Source organism: Mustela nigripes, chromosome 3, assembly GCF_022355385.1.
Source record: "Mustela nigripes isolate SB6536 chromosome 3, MUSNIG.SB6536, whole genome shotgun sequence".
Taxonomy (NCBI): domain Eukaryota; kingdom Metazoa; phylum Chordata; class Mammalia; order Carnivora; family Mustelidae; genus Mustela; species Mustela nigripes.
Window position 1 is genome coordinate 63,025,428 of NC_081559.1, and position 21,222 is coordinate 63,046,649.

The 21,222-nt window shown below is 37.2% G+C and overlaps 1 protein-coding gene across 1 annotated transcript in view; it reads left to right on the plus strand.

Annotated features, from left to right (window-relative positions):
• The window catches only part of XIRP2 (xin actin binding repeat containing 2), a 296,099-nt gene extending 294,414 nt beyond the window's left edge, over positions 1–1,685 (plus strand). Inside the window, exon 9 of the mRNA XM_059392759.1 lies at positions 182–1,685. Coding sequence (XP_059248742.1) covers positions 182–1,685 — 1,504 coding nt within the window. The remainder of the gene's footprint in view (positions 1–181) is intronic.
• The last annotated feature ends 19,537 nt before the right edge of the window (positions 1,686–21,222 follow it).

The window sequence follows — 21,222 nt, forward strand, 5'->3', positions numbered from 1 at the left end:
GTGGGGTATTAGCGGTAACTGTTACCTAACAAGGATGTTCAATTAATAAGCACATTCTTATTGCCAGTAAGTTAACTGCACTGAATCTCTGACTCATTCTTGAAATAATTAATTACACAATTCCCTGTGAATTTGCAGTGTATATATGGAATGTTAAACATTTTTTTTTTCTTTTTGGCAGTTTGGGAAATTACGCATCACTTCATGGACAAATATATTGTAAACCTCACTTTAACCAACTTTTCAAATCTAAAGGAAATTATGATGAAGGTTTTGGACACAAACAACATAAAGATCGATGGAATTGCAAAAATCAAAGCAGCTCAGTAGACTTTACTCCTAATGAAAAAACAAATACGTGTAAAAGTAGTGCAGAAAATGCTGCCATACTTGGGGATCCTCATAAACATTTAGACGATGGTCTTAGTAAAAGGCAAAGAGATGATTTGAGAAAATTCAGGGAGAGGGGAAAATTAAAAATCATTTGGCCCCCTTCCAAGGAGATGCCTAAGAAAACCTGCCCCCTTGAGGAAGAGCTCAAAATGAGTAAACCTAAGTGGCCACCGGAAATGACCGTCGCTACATCTGCTGAATTCAAAAGTCAATCACTAATAGAACACGTTAAAACTCTGGAAAATAAAGGACCAGCTCAAGATAACATTTCTTTCCTGCAACCGTGTCTGCAGTCCATCCATACATGTCAGAAGGAGGATGTTGTAGGAATCAAAGAAACGGAAATGTACGAAGCAAGAAAAGACGAGAAGAAGGAAGGAAATAAGAATGTGCAAGATAAGCTGAATGAGGCTGAAGATACAAAGTATAAAAGGAAAAGTGAAATGGATCTTAATGACAACAATAATGTGATTGTGCAGAGTACTGAGAAGGAGAAAAATGAGAAAACTAATGAACCTGATGGTGCAGAAGTTTTACAGGTTACTAACACTGATGGTGAAGTGGTACCAGAAAGTCGTAAGGAGAATTTGAATAAGAATAATAACAACAATTATGTGGCCGTCTCATGTCTGAATAATTGCAGGCAGAAGACATCTATTTTAGAATTTCCTAATCTATTACCACTGTCAAGAGAAGCAAACTACACTGCAAATGAATATCAAATTGAAAGTTTAGAAAATGCATCTAGAATCTCAAAATTACTTGGCATATTTGAATCTGAAAAGGCATACTCGAGGAACATACTTGGGATGGCTCTCGGAAAACAGGCTGACAGAGCTACTGTGGGCAGTCCCGTGCAGTCTGCTCCCAAACCGGGCCTCGGTGGCGGGTTAATAGTAAAGGAAGAAAGTTCTGTAACCTCTTCTGATAAAAATATCTTAATCAAAAGAAACCATGCAAATAACAAAAATCTACACTTCTTCTTTTCTAATACCATGAAAATCACTGCTTTTTCCAAAAAGGATGAGAATATTTTCGAGCATGACTTCATAGATTCTGTAGACCACGTGAAAAATATGCCATGTTTGTATCTAAGAGAACTGGGGAAGGATGTCAAACACTGGCATGATGAAGCCATAGGAATAGCCCCCGTTAATGGGAATCCAAGTTTTGGTCCACAGAGCAGTGAAAGTGCAGCTAAGCCTTCATTTCCCAGAGTGGAGGTCCAGCCTGAACAACTCACTGTGGAAGAGCAAATTAAAAGGAACAGGTGCTACAGTGACACTGAGTAAAACATCTCTAGAGGGCCACTTATAGTCCACACTCAGGCACTGAGAAACCTGGATGTCATGAAATAAGATGAGAGATTTTGATAACATTTTGTTGAACTTGTTGTAAACTTGATGTTCAGAAATTTCATGTCTGTCACAACAGGATTTTCCTTATTAAGCTATACAATGTTTTCATAATCGGTTTGAATCTACTTTTATTCTGAATGGAATGAAAAGATGAAACAGTATGGCTCTGTTTTCCTGTCAAATGACACTTATGGATATCGCTCTGTTTTTCACCATGCTGGATAACAACACAGGCAAGATTCTGTACTGCTGATATTTATCACAATTCTTATACCTTCTCTATAATTTCTGTTGAAATAAAATGAAATTACCTGGGGTGCAACCAAATTACTTCTGTAACTTTTTTCCAAATATATTGACATCTTAAGTATATATGTTTTCCATAATTTAGGAACTGTCTTTTCAGGGGCATGTATTTAACACACACACACACACACACACACACACTTGGAAAAAATAAAATACTAAATCAAAGCCACGGTATTATTAGAAAATATAAAATTTTCCTTTTTTATTATGTTCAGTTAGTCTCTATATAGTACATCCTTAGTTTTTGATGTAGTGTTCAGTGATTCATTAGTTATGTATAACACTTTGCTCTGTATTTTTGTAAAGATTTTATTTATTTATTTGAGAGAGAGCACAAGAGGGAGGTGCACCAGAGGAAGAAGGAGACTGCCCACTGAGCAGATGGAACTACCCTTGGGTTCCATCCCAGGACTCCCAAGATCTTGACCTGGCCAAAGGCAGAAGCTTAACTACCTGATTGTTAACTTACTGAGCCACCCAGGCATCTCATTTGTTCTGTATTTTTAAAGATACGATGATTATTATGTTTTTAAAATAATAACCTATATTAAAGTATCATGGAATATATCTATTAACATTAAATGAAAAATATCAAATTTTCTTCAAAATAATGTAAATTAAATTACTCGGAAATTAAATGACAAAGATTTTGGAAGTTACTTAAATGAAGTAGGCAAATTGCATTTTTACTGCTTACCATATGTAATCAATAAATCTACGAATTATATTACTACTACATTTTTCAGGTTTTTGTTGTGTTTGATGGATATTGAGTTTTTCCATTACAACAATAGTCCAGAAAATTTGTCTTCTGAATTTTCTGTAGTTTGCCTTCTTGCAAATACATTTGATGGTTTTTCAAGGAAAAAATGATGTGAATTTAAATGAGTGGCTTCTCATTCATTTGGAGTGTACATACATGAAAACAGATCTTATTTCCTATTCTCTAATATAAATACAAACCACTGAGTTTCTATTAAGTCTGAAAACACAATATAGTGTTGCAAACTATTTCTCCTTAGAAAGTATAATGAATTCTTGCTAGCAGGTTCTCAACAAATAGATCTAAGACTCATGCTACTAGTTTTTAGAGCTGCCATATCAAATGCCTTGAACTGAATGGATTAAACAAAAGTTTAATAAAGTTGTTTTCTCACAGTACTGGAGGCTAGATGTCCAAGATCAAGTTGGCGAGTCAGTTTCTTCTGAAGCCTATCTACTTCACTTTTTGATGGTCAGCTTCTCTCTGCCCATGCACATTCCTTCTGTATGTGTCTGAGTCCAAAGTTCTTCCTCTTATGAGGACACCGGTCATATTAGATTAGGGCTCACGTTGTGACCTCTTTTTATTTTAGTTACTTCTTTAAAGACTCCAAATATAGTTATGTTCTGAGATGCTAGGGATTCAGATGTCAATATATTAATTTTAGGGCAACACAATTCAACCCATAACATCAAGAAACCACATTTTACCTTTAGGTTTTTTTTTGTTTTTTTTTTTTTTTACATGTTAATGTTATGAAACAACATCTCAATTATTTTTTACCTGAGATTTAATCACAGGTTAAATCTATATCATATCTATATTTATGCTATAAAAAGTAATATTTCCAGGAAGAGAATTCTCTTTCAAAGGAGTGAAAATGGGTCCATGATAAACCAAATGTTTTACCAGAGGAAGCTGTGTGATGGCAGAGCTTGACATGTAAGGGCCTTTGCATTATTTACTTGAGACTGGGCCTTCCAATGAATCTTGTAAAAATGTTTTATCCCCCAGAAAATTGTGCTGAATTGTCTTTTGCAGCTTCCACACAATCAATCCTTGTGACAGATTTGGGGCTCTGGGAAGCACATTTTTTGGATTAGAACAATGGTTTTCCCGCAGTGCAGTAAAACTATGGAATGCAAACCTACCACCCATTCCCTAATGTGCAACCAACATGTGCATCTGGCATATTTTTCCCCAAACTAACAATTTTCTGTAAACATCTCTAGAGTAATTTCTAAAGGCACATCAATTTTTTAAGGAACTGGGAGATAGGAAAAATACTTTCTCTGCTGTGTTTTGATAGTTACTGACTATTGGTTACTATCCAATTGAGGAGTAGAAAATTTTCCCATTGCCAAGGAAATGAACTTAGAGAAAGATAATCACAGATGTTGAAGTGAAAGAGAAGTGCAATACTTCTCTCTCTCTCTCTCTGTCTGAAAAATGTTATTGAGAACCAAGAGTGATTTCCAAATCTAATGTAAAAGTTTTGAAATCTGCAGGTATTAACAGTAATGTGAAATCTAATTTTAGAAAAATCAAATTTGCAGGGGGATCAGAAATAGGTCATGGACATGATACTCAGTTTCAAAATAAGAGCTTTGAGAGCATATGAGAGGTGGTGATCAGTGCAGAGCTTCAATCCCCTGGAAATTAACTCTAATAGAAGATAAAATAAATTTTTAGATAAATATAATCTAAAAGTAGTTTAATCTCAGCTTTGATAGAGGCCTTTGGAAAGACTAATTCAATCTATTTAACATGGTCCATTTACTGTAGCTGTTTTTCCCTTAAATATCATGAAAAATTGTAAAACTTTAGGTATGCAAATGAAGTAGTAGAGGAAAAATAGTAATAGTAGAATATCTACAGTGTATTCATTATCTTTTGATATACTACCTTTTTGTAGAAAGTAGAGTAATGGTTAGAAAGTCGGACAAATAAATACTGTGGTATCTATCATCCTGTCAACAGCAGCTCAACAAAATGGAGTCCTTGGTATTTGCTGGCAGAGTGACTTTTTATTTTTTTAAGGATAACTCATGGCATCTTCTACACAATCTCTCTGACTAGAAAAAGGGACATTAAAAAAAAAAAACTAATTGAAGTTGATATTTATGTATGTAGAGGGAATCAACACAGGAAAATATATCGCCACAAAGAGTTCTCTTAAATTAGAAGACTTCAGGATAATAGTAAGTAAATAGGTGAAAATTTTTGGTTTAAAATCTGAACTGTCTTCTGTGTGTCATAGTCATAATTTACTTAATGTAATTATGTAGTTGAAGACTCAAGATCCTCCTTCAGGAATAAAGGTATTCACCAGATACTAGAAGTGCTGCCCACAGAAAACCTTCAACTTTCAGCTTTCAGGGTTGCTTTAGCTGGAGAGTCACTTCCTCCACATGGGCTATGCTCAATAAGTGATCGGTGAAGAAAAGCTCCACAGAACTCAGAAGGGTCACTCCAGTGTCAAATACCCTGTAAGGTTGGCCGAGGCCTCCACTGAGCCTCCATCACCATCCCACTTCTCCTTATGTCAACCCTGCTTTGTTGACACAACCCTGCTTTGTTTGTCCCTTCCTTTCCTTTGATATCAAGAGAATATCCTGGTAAACCTCCTCAACATTAATCCCTGTCTCAGAATCTACATCTTTGAGAACCCAACCTGGAAAACCTTATGCTAGGAGTGGCCCAAGAAAGCAGACACTGGGATGATATTTTAAAGCTGAACTATTTGCTGCTGGCTGACAAGGGGCACAAGATGGCCGAGCAGTTGCTAAAATTCTCAGCAGTAGTAAACAAGGATGCCTATAGTGGTTGAAGCAAATGCATAGCTGGTACCATGTATCAAATATCTGAGACATGGCGGAGAAATAGCAGTCACAATGAAAACTGAATTGAGTGCTCATTGCTAACCCCTGTCACTCTAGGAAAAAAATTAACACAAAGCTGGAAGTGTCAATCAACAATTTTAAAAGTAGCTGACACCCCATGAAAGGTTAATTTTTGCCAGGGTCAAGGACTTGTTTGGAAAAGAATAGGATCCAGAGCATGGATGAAAATAACTTTTCAACAAGAATGTTGAAACCCCAGAGTTCTCCAGGCCCTCTGAGGCTATAGAAGTGGGATGTTCCTATATATTAAAGGTTAGTATCCATACTTTTGCTCAGAAATGATGCAGACATCTTTCTTCAGCTCAGTTGGGTGTTCTTGATGGTCTTGGTTGGCCTCACTCAATCATCAGCAAGTATTCTGGGAATTATGTTCTAGACTTGGTTGGGGCACATTAGCTAGAATAGCTCTGTATTAGATTATTATTGTCCTCTTCCTGTGACCAGTTAGCTGTTTCGAGCATGCCCTTCTCATGGTGAAGACAGAAGTAAAAGAAAAGAAAGGGAGAGTTGGGCTCACCAGTAACTCTGCCTCCTTCTAATGGTCAAAGCAAGTCTTGTATTCAAAGAGTCAGATTGAGAAATATTCCCAGAAGGCTCTAGTGGCATAGTGTTTACTTACAGCAAGAAGAGCCCAGTTCACAAAATCCATCCCCTTGTAATGCATAAGCTCTCCAAGGCCAGTTATCTACTCCATCCAATGTGGACATTGTGGCTATAGGCGCCCCATTTCATGCTGCAGGTGGACCCCAACCCTTACTCCATGGAATCTAGAACACAGAAAACTGGGTGAGTGCCAAAGAGCCATTTATTCATTTTAGCTAAGCAGTTCCAAGAAAAGTTTACATGTGCCAGATACATAGGGAACAGGGATGTACTGGTTTTGCTGTGAGCTCTTTGCATTTTGATTTGTGAGCTTGTCAGCCTGTCCTTTAGCAAGCACAGGTTCTTTTCAGGAACAAAAGGAAGGTGTCCAGCTATACTTGGATCCATCCATCTCATTATCATTTCAACTTAACCTGTTTTTGATGAATGATTATTTAAAAGGTTCAAAGAGAAAGTAATTGGTAATGACCACTACTGTGTCCACCCTCTAATTTACTGCATGTTTCATAAGATGGTGGCAGATGTTTATTTATTAATTATCATGATGTTCCTTTCATCCCATTAAACCATTTCCTTTAGGAGAAGGACAAACTAGTTAAAGGATATTTCTGTTGAACATACCTTTCTACATTATCATTATTTGCCCATATAGGTATTTCCCCAAACAAATTAATTAAAAAGCCAATTTAAAATTAATTTATTATTTCCTGAACTCTTGCTGACCTAAAACATTTATTGTTCAATAAAAGTTTCAGTGATTTTGTAACTGAGATGATATATAAAACACAATTAATGCTGGCAATGTCTAAGAACAAATAATGAAAAAACTTATTAAATGCTCTGCCCTACCTCATTAACTGATCTCTTTTAAGTCTCAATTTCTACATTTCATATGCTAAGTGCATATGTTCGTGTGACTGTTAGCGTGTGAATATGTGTTTAATAGTTAATGTCCAAATTATGAAAACATCAATATCAGCAGTTTTCAATGCTGTTCAGGCTGTTTTTAGCAAGCCAACATGTTCAGTTTTAATGCCATCAAAATCACCAACTCTGAATACATAGTTGTCATAAGTTAATAACATTAGGTAGATAAATATTAATTATCAAATGGATAATATTTATGTTATCCGTTGTAATATTCAGATTATACATCTTACTCCTGAATTTTGTTAGTACCTGCGTCAATTTGTTGTTGTTGACATAGATAACCATTTACAGTTTCTCAAAATGTTTTGCTAATCTCTCTTACTTCCTTGTCTATACTATTCCTAGTGATTTTATACATGCCCAAGGTTTCAATTATCTTCATAACACCAGTGACTCCCAAATGTATATCACCTTCCCTGAACTGTCCTCTGAATGCTAGAATCATATAGATAACTGCCCTGCTTGATAGTTTCTCTTGGATGTTTCAATGGCACCTTAAATCCAACATATCCAAACCCAAGTATCACTCACGTCTCACCTCCAACCTCAACCTTGGTATTCTTCTAGCAGTTCATATCTCAGACACCATTATCTATCCAGTTACTAAAATCAGAAAATGAAGAGTCATATTTTATATCCTTATTTCTTTAACCCATTCGCAATTAAAATCTGTCTCCAAATCCAGTTGATTTTTACTACTTAAATATTGCTCTCATCTTTTCTTCCTAACACATAACCACATTTACAATTGTACACATTTTTGTAAGTTATTGAAGAGTGCCCATGGCACTCTCTCACGTACTGCTCCCCATACTGACTGGAAGCTTTACAAAGACAGGAACTGGGTCTGATTCTACTCTCCAGATTCTCCAGTTCCCAGCACAAAGTCTGGCATAGTTGGGCATTTGGTAAATTTTGTCTGAAGAGTCAATTACCATACAAATCTAAAACTTGAGCCACTGTACATGGAGTAACCTGTGAAAATTGATAAGGATATATCCTGGAGTGATTTTTGGATTATATGCTAAGTATCAACCACAGACCATGTTTATACCATGTAAAAATAATACTTTCACAAGAGCTGCCATTATGCTCCCAAATTGCATATCTAGATGCCAGAGACACCACTGTTGGATAGAACTTTAGAACAATGGCTTCATGAGTAGATTTCATTATTACAAATAGGGCTAGGCAGATGTTACAGGAAAACATATTATCTTAAAGATTGCCAAAATGAATCCAGTACCTAAAGATAGATAAATTCATTCATATAAACACACACAGATACATGGACATGAAATCTCTACTAGCCTTAAAATGTAAAATATACATTTTCCCATACCTTGAAATTAAAGTTTTATGCACAATAATTTTTATAGAACATTTAGGTTGAATAGTTAAAAGCAAGATTTGTAGATATTGAGTTGTCTGAGATCACATGCTAAAGTATTGTGACACAAAGACATGAAAAAGAAATTTTGTTTTAAGTCCCATACCCTACTCTCTACCCAAGCAGCCTCTATGAAAGTGTTATGATTTTTCTATTATGAATTTAATTCTTATTCTCTGGTTTAACTTTATGCTTTTGCATTTATCATTGTATATTATTGTACTGTATATATATGCACATATCTTATTTATGCATATTTGTACATTTATGTGTGTGCATATACATGTATATGTTCTAGAACCACATGAAACATCCATTGCTTAATTAAAATCCTACTCATGATTTGGCTGAAAAATATAATTTATTAGATTTTGTACATCAAGCATAATTTCAATACATTTAGAAATTTAACACATTGATCATTTTAGTAAACTCAGATAATCTGTAGAGTCCATTGGTTTGGGAAGATTCTTAACACGAATTGAAAAAAAAAAAAGGTCTGGATTAACCATTCTTTAACCAGAAATTAGAGTTAGGCAGGGAACCAATTATCATTACCTAGAGAATGGCTATTCATGTCTGTACAAAAACAATATAAATTAGTAGCAGGGAACATTCATCTTTTGCTGTATTCTAAGCTCACAGCAAGGGTGAGTACTGTGGTCCTTGATTTTATTTAATATTCACAAATACCCCATGAGCATATTAATAAAACCTTACCTCTTATTAACTCTGGTGAAGAATATGTGGGTTAGGGAGTTAAGTTACTTGACTGAGTTTACCAAGTAACCCAGCTTTTAGGTGTGGAGACAGGGACTGAAATTAGTCCCAACTGACCAGAAATATTAAACATGGTTTTCTACATCCTTCTGGCTTCCCAACACTTCAATGTGTGTCTAAAAATATATACATGAAATGTTCACATGTGTGCATATAAATATGAATCAGTAATTTGCCTGATTATATACATTTTTATATTATAGTGAAATTATATATTTTAAAAGATATTTTATTTATTTATTTGACACAGAGAGAGAAAGAGACAGCAAGAGAGGGAACATAAGAAGGGGAGTGGGAGAGGGGCGCCTGGGTGGCTCAGTCGGTTAAGAAGGGGAGTGGGAGAGAGAGAAGCAGGCTTCCTGCCGAGCAGGGAGTCTGACCCTGGGCTTGATCCCAGGACCCTGGGATCGTGACATAAACCTAAGGCTGATGCTTAAGGACTGACACACTGAGCCACCTTGTGAAATTACATATTTATAATGTTTGTACACATTGTATTTTTCCTGTGTGAGTACATCTCTGTGTATATGTATGTTTGTACAGACACACAGGTGTGCATGTAATAGTGAGTAAAACCAGGTATCTATGCCTGTACATTCCGAAGACATTTATAATGCAAAGTAGAGAACAAAAAAATAAGATTATTTATTGAAAATGTCACCAACCGCAGGGAATGGAAGTGAAGGAAATACATCAATCCTCCCGCCTACCTTAAAGGCAAGCAGAAAGCAGAACTGCTCTTTTTAAAATCGATGAAATTAACAAAAGCAATTGAATGTGGCAGAGAGGAGATGTCCGGTAGGAATAGGCACATGTGGGACCTGAAGATTGTGAATAACTTAGAGGAAGACATCAATGCCTCTGCTGCTAGTGATTACCTCACTCTCTGTGTAGCTGTAAAACATGGCAGCATTTGTCCCTGTGCCAGGAAATGTCAGGATATTAAAGGTTCAGCTCTGGTTACGTGAAACGGGACAGGGACTATTTGCCCTAAATACTAAACCTTTTAATTTTCAAAGTTCTAAAATATTTAAGCTAGAAATACTTCCAACACTGGAAGATGTTTAAATGGCTACTTTATAAAGAATAAAGGAAGAGCATGTGCCTATTTTTTAATTCATAAGAAAAGTATTAAATCACTAGCATTTCAAAGAGCCCACTTTCAATTACCCATGAAGAGATTGCCTACAGAAAATATTAAATTCCAGGCTGCCGTCGCCAACCTACCCAGACCACTGCCTCCCTTCCACCTTCACCTGTGTCCTCAGGGAACAAGGACGAACTTCAATATCAGAAGTAAAACATAATGGCCACATTTACAGAATAATTTCCACTGATATTTTTATTCCAAGGCAGGAGGAAGAGAGTTGTGAACAGAAATGGCATACCCTGAATTTTGGCTGCTCCTGCTTTCAGTGGCAATCCTCTACTAAGATCCAGCTGAAGACTTGCCCCTGGGGCCCTCCCTTTCATCCCCCTCCCGCCTTCTGGGATACACTTACTCCCCCACCAGCTTTTCTAGATTTTTTTTTCATTAGCTATGGCAGCCTGCTTCTGTCTTCCTTAAGGGAGCAAATGATGGGCACTCAATGAATACTTGATAACTGAATGAATGAATGAATGTATAGGTTCCTGTGGGCAAATGATGGCACTTTGCAGAAAACGTGTTCAGTCCTTTGTCCCCAAACATAGCTAAGAATATAGGTTTAGGGGAAAAGGAAGAAGGAAAGAAGAAACTTATACCCCAATGTTCATAGCAGCAATGGCCACAGTTGCCAAACTGGAAAGAACCAAGATGCCCTTCAACGGACGAATGGATAAGGAAGATGTGGTCCATATACACTATGGAGTATTATGCCTCCATCAGAAAGGATGAATACCCAATTTTTGTATCAACATGGATGGGACTGGAGGAGATTATGCTGAGTGAAATAAGTCAAGCAGAGAGAGTCAGTTATCATGTGGTTTTGCTTATTTGTGGAGCATAAGGAATAACACGGAGGACATGGGGAGATGGAGAGGAGAAGGGAGTGGAGGAAATTGGATGGGGAGAGACTGTGGACTCTGAAAAACAATCTGAGGGTTTTGAAGGGGATGGGGGTGAAGGGTTGGGTGAACCTGGTGGTGGGTATTAAGGAGGGCACGTATTGCATGGAGCACTGGGTGTGGTGCATGAACAATGAATTCTGGAACACTGAATTCTGGAGCACTGAAGAGAAATTTAAAAAATAAATAAAAATTTTTAAAAAAGAATGCCTACATTTTGCCAAAGTTCAGGTTTTTTGTTTGTTTGTTTGTTTGTTTTAAATAAAGACCAGTTAATATCCATTTGATACTTATATTAAAATATATGAAATACCTCTTAGTGTCGTGATTTGGTAATCGAGTTAACTGACATTCATCTGGTTTGACAACATAGTTCTGAGATGTTGTCATCTCTAGGTAAAGAACTTATGTTTTGAAGGGCTTTAACTACTTTCCCAAGGTTACCCTTAGGAAACCACTTTCGAAAGTGGCAGATCACAGTAAGTTGTGAGAGACCATGGGGACGCTGGCCAAAAATTAGTGTGCCTAAATTAATCTCAGGGATTTGAGAAGTAGAGTTGTGTGGGAAGGAGTAAGGGAGAAAACTATCCAGAGAAAGAGTTTAAAAGGATATCTTGATTCTTTGTTTGTTTTGTTTTTCATTTAAATGAAGGTGGTAATGAACGGATGCGGGAAAAGTAAAGGTCATAACACCATCACTGGTGCTCCGTCAGTGAGGATCGGTAACCAGATTGGTTCAGATTCTAGCACTGAAAATTTAGAAGCAAAGAAAGTATTTAAATGTAATATATTGGTAACAGTAGCTCCAGGTGTAACTGATACACCCTGAAACCTTAGTGGCTTAAGACAAGAAAATGTTAATTCTTGGTATATCACAATCCGCAGTGGGTTGGTGAGGACTCTGCTCCAAAAAGTCGTACAAAATTTCAGTCCTTCCTTATGGCAGTTTTGTCATTCTCTGAAGCCCTGGAATACCCTCAGCTGGAGGACAGAGAGGGAGAAGAGAATAAGGCTCCCCAGCAGCAGGTTTCTATGGACTGGGCCTCCCAGTCGGGGGTCTGTGACTTTTGCCTAAACTTCATTTTCCAGAACTCAGGAGCATGGCCACGCCAACCTGTAAGGGACCTGGGAAATGCAGACAATCTCAGACCCAGGAAGAAAATGAAAACATGCATGTTACTGAACCTCTGCCACCATAAGATAAAAGGAAGACCAGACTTTGGGTGCCTGGGTGGCTCAGTCGTTAAGCGGCTGACTCTTAGTTTTGCCTCAGGTCATGATCACAGGGTCGTGAGATAGAGCCCGAGTCTGGCTCCATGCTCAGTGTGGAGTTGGCTGGATTTTGTCTCTCTCTTGCCTTTGCCCCTCCCCCTGCTCACTTGTTCTCTCTCCAAAATAAATAAATAAATCTTAAAGAAAAGGAAATCCAGACTTTCAGATACCCGAACACATCTGGTTTTCCGTAGCTTATTATTGGAAATGATTCTTTAAAATTTGTACATGTATGGTTTAAGCCTTTAACTTAGAAAGCCTCCCTAGATATTTTTATATGTATTAATGAATCTAAGTTAAAGCACATTTGCAAGCAATATCTGGGGAGTTGAGCAATTAGTTCAAGGATATCCCAAAAGTCCAGCAGCACTCAGACTCAGGAGTTAGCATCAGGCAAAGTGGAGACCAAGCAGGCAGACACTTCACATTCCAGAACTCAAGAATTCAGGTTGGGGGATTTCAATCAAACTTGAAGCCTATGAAACACCTGAGAGTTCAAAGCAGCCCCCCTCCAACCATAGAAGGGTAAGGAGGCTGCCCAGGTGGGAAGCTTGTGGTCAGAGAGAAGCTTCGATATTGATTCAGCTATGAGAACTTAGAACAAGCTGAGAGCCCAAGTGAGAGCCCTGCGGATATGGCTGACTTGGTTACTATTTCCAGAGTCGTTTGCAGGAGGTTTTCAAGATGCCATGCCGGAGACTGCGGAACTTCCGCTAAACCTACAAGAATGTAGAAAGCAGAGAAATGGTGAGAATAGAAATTACCAATGGGTTGGCAAAGATATAGCTCTAGCGCCAGATTCTGAGGGAAAAAGGGACAATTTCCAAAAGTCGATCATTAGCATTTTTAGATAAATGTGCTGGGCACAAAACATTCTAAATCCAAACACAAATGGTTTGGTATTGGCAGTAGCTACTGCTTTGCATTAGCTGTGACCTCTTTCTTTTTGCTAGAGAAGATTATGGGAAATTCCACATTTTGGGAGGCAGGCAATGGTATATGACACACCCATGGATCCCATAACATGGCTCTGCCCCCTCTTCCTGCAAGGATACTTCTGAGTACTTGGCCACCTAAAACTATTTAATTTAGCCCTATAGTTTTCTCTGTATGCTTTGTGTGTTCCCTCATATTTTTCTTGTGTTTATTCAAATTGGGTGCCTATTTGAGCTTATGGATGCAAAAATCTGGGAATACTTTGGCAAGTATGGTCTTTACTTTCAATCCAGGCCTTCTTACATGTCAAAAGATGATTCAGACTCTGTTCTTGATAAGAGGACAAGAAAGTGGTCTCTTAGAGCCCAGATGCATGGAGCAGAATATAGATAATGTTAATATATAAATGGATAAATTATTTTTTTTCAAGTATTGAAATGCAATTATATTTATAGAGAAACCTGGCTTAGATGCCTAATCAGACACAGGTGTCTTCTAAAGCTTATTTGAATTCTAATTGTTGAAATACACTTCAAACATATTAACTAACAAGTTAATTCAATTCTATTGAACATGAAATTACTAGCACCCACTGAGTAATGTGTTGAAAGGATTTAGGTAACACAAAGGAACACATTCTGCCTATGAAAGAGGAGTTGTTTATTTTCCCCCATCAAATAAATAAGTGACTTATGGTGCACTAAATAGGATATATAATTAATAGATTCAGGTGTCACCTTATTATAGAGTTGGCTTTTTCAAAGCTGATTTTAAAAATAAACTGTTGATCTGTCATACTAAATGAACTTAGACTTTTGAAAAGTGTGTGGTGCTGTATCTATAGGTATAAATATGTTGTGCATATACTTCTCTAAATGGTGCAACAAGGCTCTCATACTACACTTTTACATTTTATTTAACTTCATCATTATTATGGACAAAATACAGGAAGCACAAGTTTCTCTTTTTCTATTTTCCCCAATATCAGAAATCTCAGAAGCTAAATTATTGTTGAACTTTCCTCTTCTCTTCTGGATGCTTTGCCTCTTCAGGGATCTTGCTCCATAATTATATTTCCTGTTTCCCAAAACTTCTACCTGCCTGTTTTTCCATGTTCTGATCATTTCTATCTTAAGGGGAAACCAGGCTTTCTAATTATGCATCCTCCATTAGTTACAATGTGTCTTCTCTCTTTCACAATGAAGCTTCCCAAAAGCATAAATAAATATATATATATACATATATATATATATATATATGTATATATATATATTAGTTGCAGTTGATTCTCCCTCATCTTTCATAGGCAGCTCAGTCAACTATAACCTGGAATCACCAAGCTATTCCTAGTGACATCCTCTTAGGGAGCCTAAAGACCACTTTCAATCTGTTTGTCTCTGATCCTTGAAGCTCTAATACTGCTCTGTTTCGAGGTCCTATGAATTCTTTTCTTTGTCCTTGTGGCTCTATAACTGCATTTTCATACTTTTATTGACCTTCCTAGATGTGGTGATGTTTTTTATTCTTCCCTTGGCTTCTGGAACCTTGGAGCCTTTCATGATCTTTGGTTTTACCTCCTCTTTTGTGGTGGAGATCCTTTCCCTCAAACAAGGAACCCTGACCTGATCCCCCAACTGTGGACCCTCAAACTCTTCCCAGAGCTGGTCACTTCAAAAGGGCCCCTGAAATAAGAGGGCTGGCCCATTTCCCTTCAATTTTTCACAATATCTGACACTGTTGACTACACCCTTCTTGAAAACAATCTTTGACCTTACCTTTTTGATACACATCTCTCCTAGTTCTCTTCCAACTCTCTAGTGGTTCATTCCCTGCCTTTTCCATGTGCAACTTCACCTCTATCTCTCTGGAATTCACACTTTTCTTTTCATCCCTCTCTCCTTCTGTTTGTTTGTTTGTTTGTTTGTTTGTTTTAAAGATTTTATTTATTTATTTGACAGAGAGAGAGATCACAAGTAGGCAGAGAGGCAGGCAGAGAGAGAAGGAAGTGGGCTCCCTGCTGAGCAGAGTGCCCGATGTGGGACTCGATCCCAGGACCCCGAGATCATGACCTGAGCCGAAGGCAGCGGCTTAACCCACTGAGCCCCAGGCACCCTCTCCCTCTGTTTTTAAACATTCTCCATGTTCACCTTGTATGAACAATCCCACAGCTATGTCCCTAGCTCTAGAGTCCAGAACTTCCTCTTGAGCTCTGGCCGTTTGTTTTTAATTGTTTGCTTTTTCACAAAGACCTTAAATACAGCAAGTTGAAGTTCTCCACAAGCATTGCCCTTCTGTATGTTTGTGTGCCACATACTGTGATCTGTTACTTGAGTGGGATGGTCACAGACTTAATTCAGCAAGCTCGTCATCATCCTTATTTTTTTTCTCTATTCTTTGTCTGTCTCATCGCTTTCTTTTTCTCCCCATTTTTCTCTTTCTCTTTAACTCGTGCTGTCTTTTCTTCCAGGAAACCATTTCTCTAGGTTGATTCATACTTCACATGTTTCTCAAGATCAATTCAAGCATCATATCATTTTGAAAAGATCCTTTTCACCACCCTAGACTGACTTAGGTACTGTCCTCTACACTTCATATTACCTTTGTGCATGGAAATACAACAAGTTGTCAAGCACCCTGAGGCTGGGAAAATGTGTCTTTATCATGTCTGTATTCTCAAAAAAAAAAAAAAAGGGGGCACTGACTTAGGGTTCATCCACACAAAATAGATATGGATATGGATATGGATATAGATATGGATATGGGTGAAATTGCCTAAGCAGAATATATAAGGACTGATGAATTGAAAATATCAAATTGTACATGAGCATGACAGTGTGTTTAGTTTTCAAAATAAATGACTGAATTTTTATGCAGTACCTATGAGCCCAGGATAAGACAACATTTGATGCTGCAACCTAATAAACCACCACAACTAAATAAAATAGAAGCATGAATATCAACACTCAACAAGTAACATAAGTCAAAAAGAATAGGAGCAGCCCCAAAGCTTTCAGATACTATAGCTCTAGTTTCACTCTAACAAAATGAGAAGTAATATTTGGGGAAATATTTAGATACCAAGAAGAGGAGAGTTAGATAATATACTGGAGAGGGGAAATAATGCCGAGAATATGATTATGAAAATTGGAATAGGAAATCACATAAAGAACAAGTATGCTGAGGTAAATGTGCCCAAGGCATGTGGGACCAGGATTAAGACAAGAGTAATCTTATTTCCAAGTAATACAGGAAATACGATATTGCTTGTGGTATGCTTCCCTTTCATTTTTAATGTTCAGACTCTGCATATTGTGAAGATGCATTAGTTTTCTCTTGCTTCTCTAACAAATAACCAAAACTTAATGGCTTAAGACAACACAAATTTATAATCTTATATTTCTGGAGGTCAAACTCCCCAAATGAAGATAACCACAGGAGAGATTTCCTCCTAGTGGTTCTAGGATAAAATCTGCTTCCTTGCCTTTCCAGCTTCTAGAGCCTCGTAGAACCCTTGGCTCACATAAGTCAGCAGAGTAGCAATCCAGGATAATAATGCCATCTTCACATCTCACGTGTGTAAAGTCCCTTTAGCCATGTAACATAATCACAGGAACTGAGGATAATATGTTTATCTTTGGGAGGACATTAATCAGCCTAACTCAGTTGAAAGGCAATAAAAAATGGGCAAATGCCTGAATTTCATTCATTCATTAACATTTGAGAGTCTATTTTTTTATTGAAAAATAATCCCTTATATTAAGAGCTTCGTGGTTTTTGAGGCATTATCACGCTCATAATCATACCTGAACCTTAAAACAACTATCTGAAAGATAGGGGAGATAATATATCCATTTTATGGATAAGTTTATGCATGTGTTCATAAGATTTCAATGCCTTGTCCAAAGAGACACAGCTAGTGAATACCACATCCTTGTTTTCTATCTATAAATCTAGTGTTCTTTCCATGATTCTGTAATTTTTCCTTGTGAATAAAAAAATAAAGAATAATTCCTGGATTCACCAGACATTTCACATTTCATAGAGGGGAAAAAGTAATTTAGATGTTGACCCATCATTATAATTTTTCCTAAATATATTGCTCATTTTGAATGAAACTGCAAAAGTTGAACACATTTCAATCCCTTTCAAATTTCAGATTTATGACTGAAGCACAGAGTAGTCTAGAAGGCACAGGACATAGAAACTGGTGTAGACTTGGTATACTGCGTGTTTCTCTCCTATAGGTCTGAAAATACACAATAAGGGGTAGCAAACACAAATGCCCATCAAGTCAAGCAGGACTTCTAAATAAGATAAGGGTTGATTTTAGAATGTAAGCTCAGTCATAAGTAGTAACTAATACTCACCTTCCACGACAAGGAAAAGGGAGCAGCAGGACCTGTGGCAACTCGAGTGTGCTTAGCTCACCAGAAGGGGCAGCTTCTTGTCAGTGAGAGACTACTGCCATTTTGGAGAATGTGGGCACAGGTTGGTGGATAGTCCTCTGTAAAAAAACAGATAAGCCAGAAATTTGAATTTTTATGTTAAATCTCCCAAATGTTAGGGTGTTTTAAGACACTGAATGACCAGAGCAAACATGTATGAAAACCAAAGAGAGTCCACAGTGCGTTTCTACTTTGCCTTATCCTAAGACATTGATAGTACTAGCCTTATCTGTCCAAAAGAGTTTGGAAATTAAAGGATGAAAAGTCACTGAGTGCCAGCCAGGGGAGTAAAAAATGGAATATTATATAGATTACCCTTTTTGCATTCCAAAAAAGGCATCTCCTTCATATCTTCTTTTCTAAATGTTATTGATGGAAACCCTCTTGGTAATATTCATGATTATTTCAAAACCAACCAAAAGAAAAAAGGATGTAGATACAAAAATAAGGTAATTTTTTTCTTGATAGTTTTCTAAAAATATACTCATAAATAAATGACAGATTTACCAAAATATGTTTTGGTGTTAAAGATGGGATAAACAATTCTGGAACAACAAATCCTTCAGTACAGTAGGGGTGTATTGTAATATTCCAACCCCAATTTGTATCATTTTTAAGAGATAAGAGCAAAATAAAAGAGAAATCAAGTGAATTCTATATAATGTAAGCTTAGTGTACATTTAGAATTAAGTGAGGATCCTCCCTGCCAAAACTCCTGGGCAGTCTGGGTAGATCAGAGCAGGGAGACGTCCAGCAGCTCAGGTGCCAAGGAAAGCATGGATGACCTTGGCAACAGCTGTTTGCTGCTATGCACCAAAAAGCAAGCTAGGAGTCTAGTAAGAATTCACTTGGTGTAAGTGACAATGGCAATAACCTCAGGTGGTAAGAGTTGGAAAATTGTAAGAAGACCATTTCCTGGTATGTTAACTTTTGGAGATGTAGACAGAAATGAGTGAGGTGTGCAGTGGTTCTAATAGTGGAAACTGACTAGGAATGTGTTGGTCTTAGTAAGGGAAGTGTTCCAAGTTCTATACTTGAGTAATAATGGGGTTGGGAGAAGACTCCATGAGCCTGAATTTTGAGTAGTGGAAGTGTATGAGCCAAGAAATCCCTAAGACAAGATTTAGAATTTATATAATGGTGGCCACCCTCCCCCCATTTTGATATAATTAAATTTCTTTTAAAAGTCAATGCAATTTCATAATTAAGAGGTAATTGTTATTTCCAGTTATGTATTTATAGAATTTTCATCCTGAGATTCACCAACCCCCTAAATGATTTCTTTCTAGTTTAATATATTAAGGTTTGCTTTTTCTTGTATAAAGGTCTATGAGTTTTTATAGGGGACAAGTTGATGGTTACCAGAGGGGAGGTGGGTGTGGGGATAGATTAAACAGGTGATAGGGATTAAGGAGGGCACTTTTGTGAAGAGCACCAGATAAGTGTTGAATCACTATATTGTACACCTTAAACTAATATTATACTTTATATTAGCTGAAATTAACTGAAATTTAAACTGAACTTTAGGGGCGCCTGGGTAGCTCAATGGTTAAGCCTCTGCCTTTGGCTCAGGTCTCAGGGTCCTGGGATTGAGCCCCACATTGGGCTCTCTGCTCAGCAGGGAGCCCGCTTCCCCCTCTCTCTCTGCCTGCCTCTCTGCCTGCTTGCGATCTTTCTCTCTGTCAAATAAATAAATAAAATCTTTTAAAAAATAAATAAAAACTTTTTAAAAAGTTCTATGAGTTTTGAGAAGCATACTGTCATGTATCCACCATTGCAGGGTCACAGAAAGTAATTTCAGCAACCTAAATTTCTTCACCTATTGAACATCACCCACTTTGAACTGCTGGCAACCACTTATCTGTCTGCTTATTGTCTCAATCATTTTGTCTTTTCTAGAATATCATGTAAATGGAATAATGCAATATTTTAACCTTTGCAGACTGAGTTCCTTTACTTGGCATTATGCATTGAAGATTCACCAATGTCTTTGTATATCTTGATAGCTCATTACTTTTACTTTTCCTCTCTGAATAATGTTCCATTACATGGGTTACTGTAGTTTACTCACTCACCTATTGAAGGACATCTTGGTTGCTTCCAATGTTTGTGATTAAAAAATTACTATTAATGTTTGTATGTAGGTATAAACATGTTGTGTGAGCGTAACTTTTCAAATCGGTTGGGTAGATTTCCAGGAGCATAATTGTTGATGGTGTGGTTTATCGATACCATCTAGCAAAGCATAGCAAGGTTTACCTTTCTAAGAAACTTGCCACACTGTTTTCCAAAGTGGTTGAACCATTCCTTATTTCCATGAGTAATAAATGAGAGTTTAAGTTGCACCACATTCTCACCAGCTGTTGGTTTGGGGATTTTGGCCATTGTAATATGTGGGTCTTCACAAAGCCTACAGTAAAGTTTTCTTGATTGTTATCAACCTGTGTCCCCTCAGTATCTCCCATAATTCTCATTTCTAAGAAGGTAGTTTTTAAGTGTGCCATTGTTCACTGGGTTTGGGGATAGTAGATAACCAGTCTTTTAGTTTATAGTTTATGAGAAGACCATGCAGTACACATATGTCTTGGTTTTGAGCCAGATGCAGTATCTGGTTGGGAATTGATTTATCTTTATGATCATAGTGAGGATTGAGTAAAACTAAAGAAGGGCAATCTGTGGGAGAAACTGATGAGCCGTTTACTAAAAGCATTTCTTTTTCCTCTGGGTTCATAGTTAGATTGCCATTCCCATACTCCCTTGCAACTGACGGCCATGGTATTGAATTTTGGCAAATAAAATGTCTATAGAAATGGCAGGTGCTACACCTGAATAATCCTTCCTGTCTCATATTCTATCTTTCATCTGTATGTTGATTCCCAAAATTGTTTACAGCATTTTAAAACTATGTGTTGAAGAGGAAAGACACTGAATGACTGGGTGGAGCAAATCCCTTTGTTTCTCCTCTTCTCTATACCAACACAATGAGAATGAGTGAGAAATAAATTTCTATTATAGTAAGCCATTGATATATTGAGGGTTTATGTGTTGCAGAATAACTATCCTAACAAATACTTTAAGAAAGACTACTTAAGAC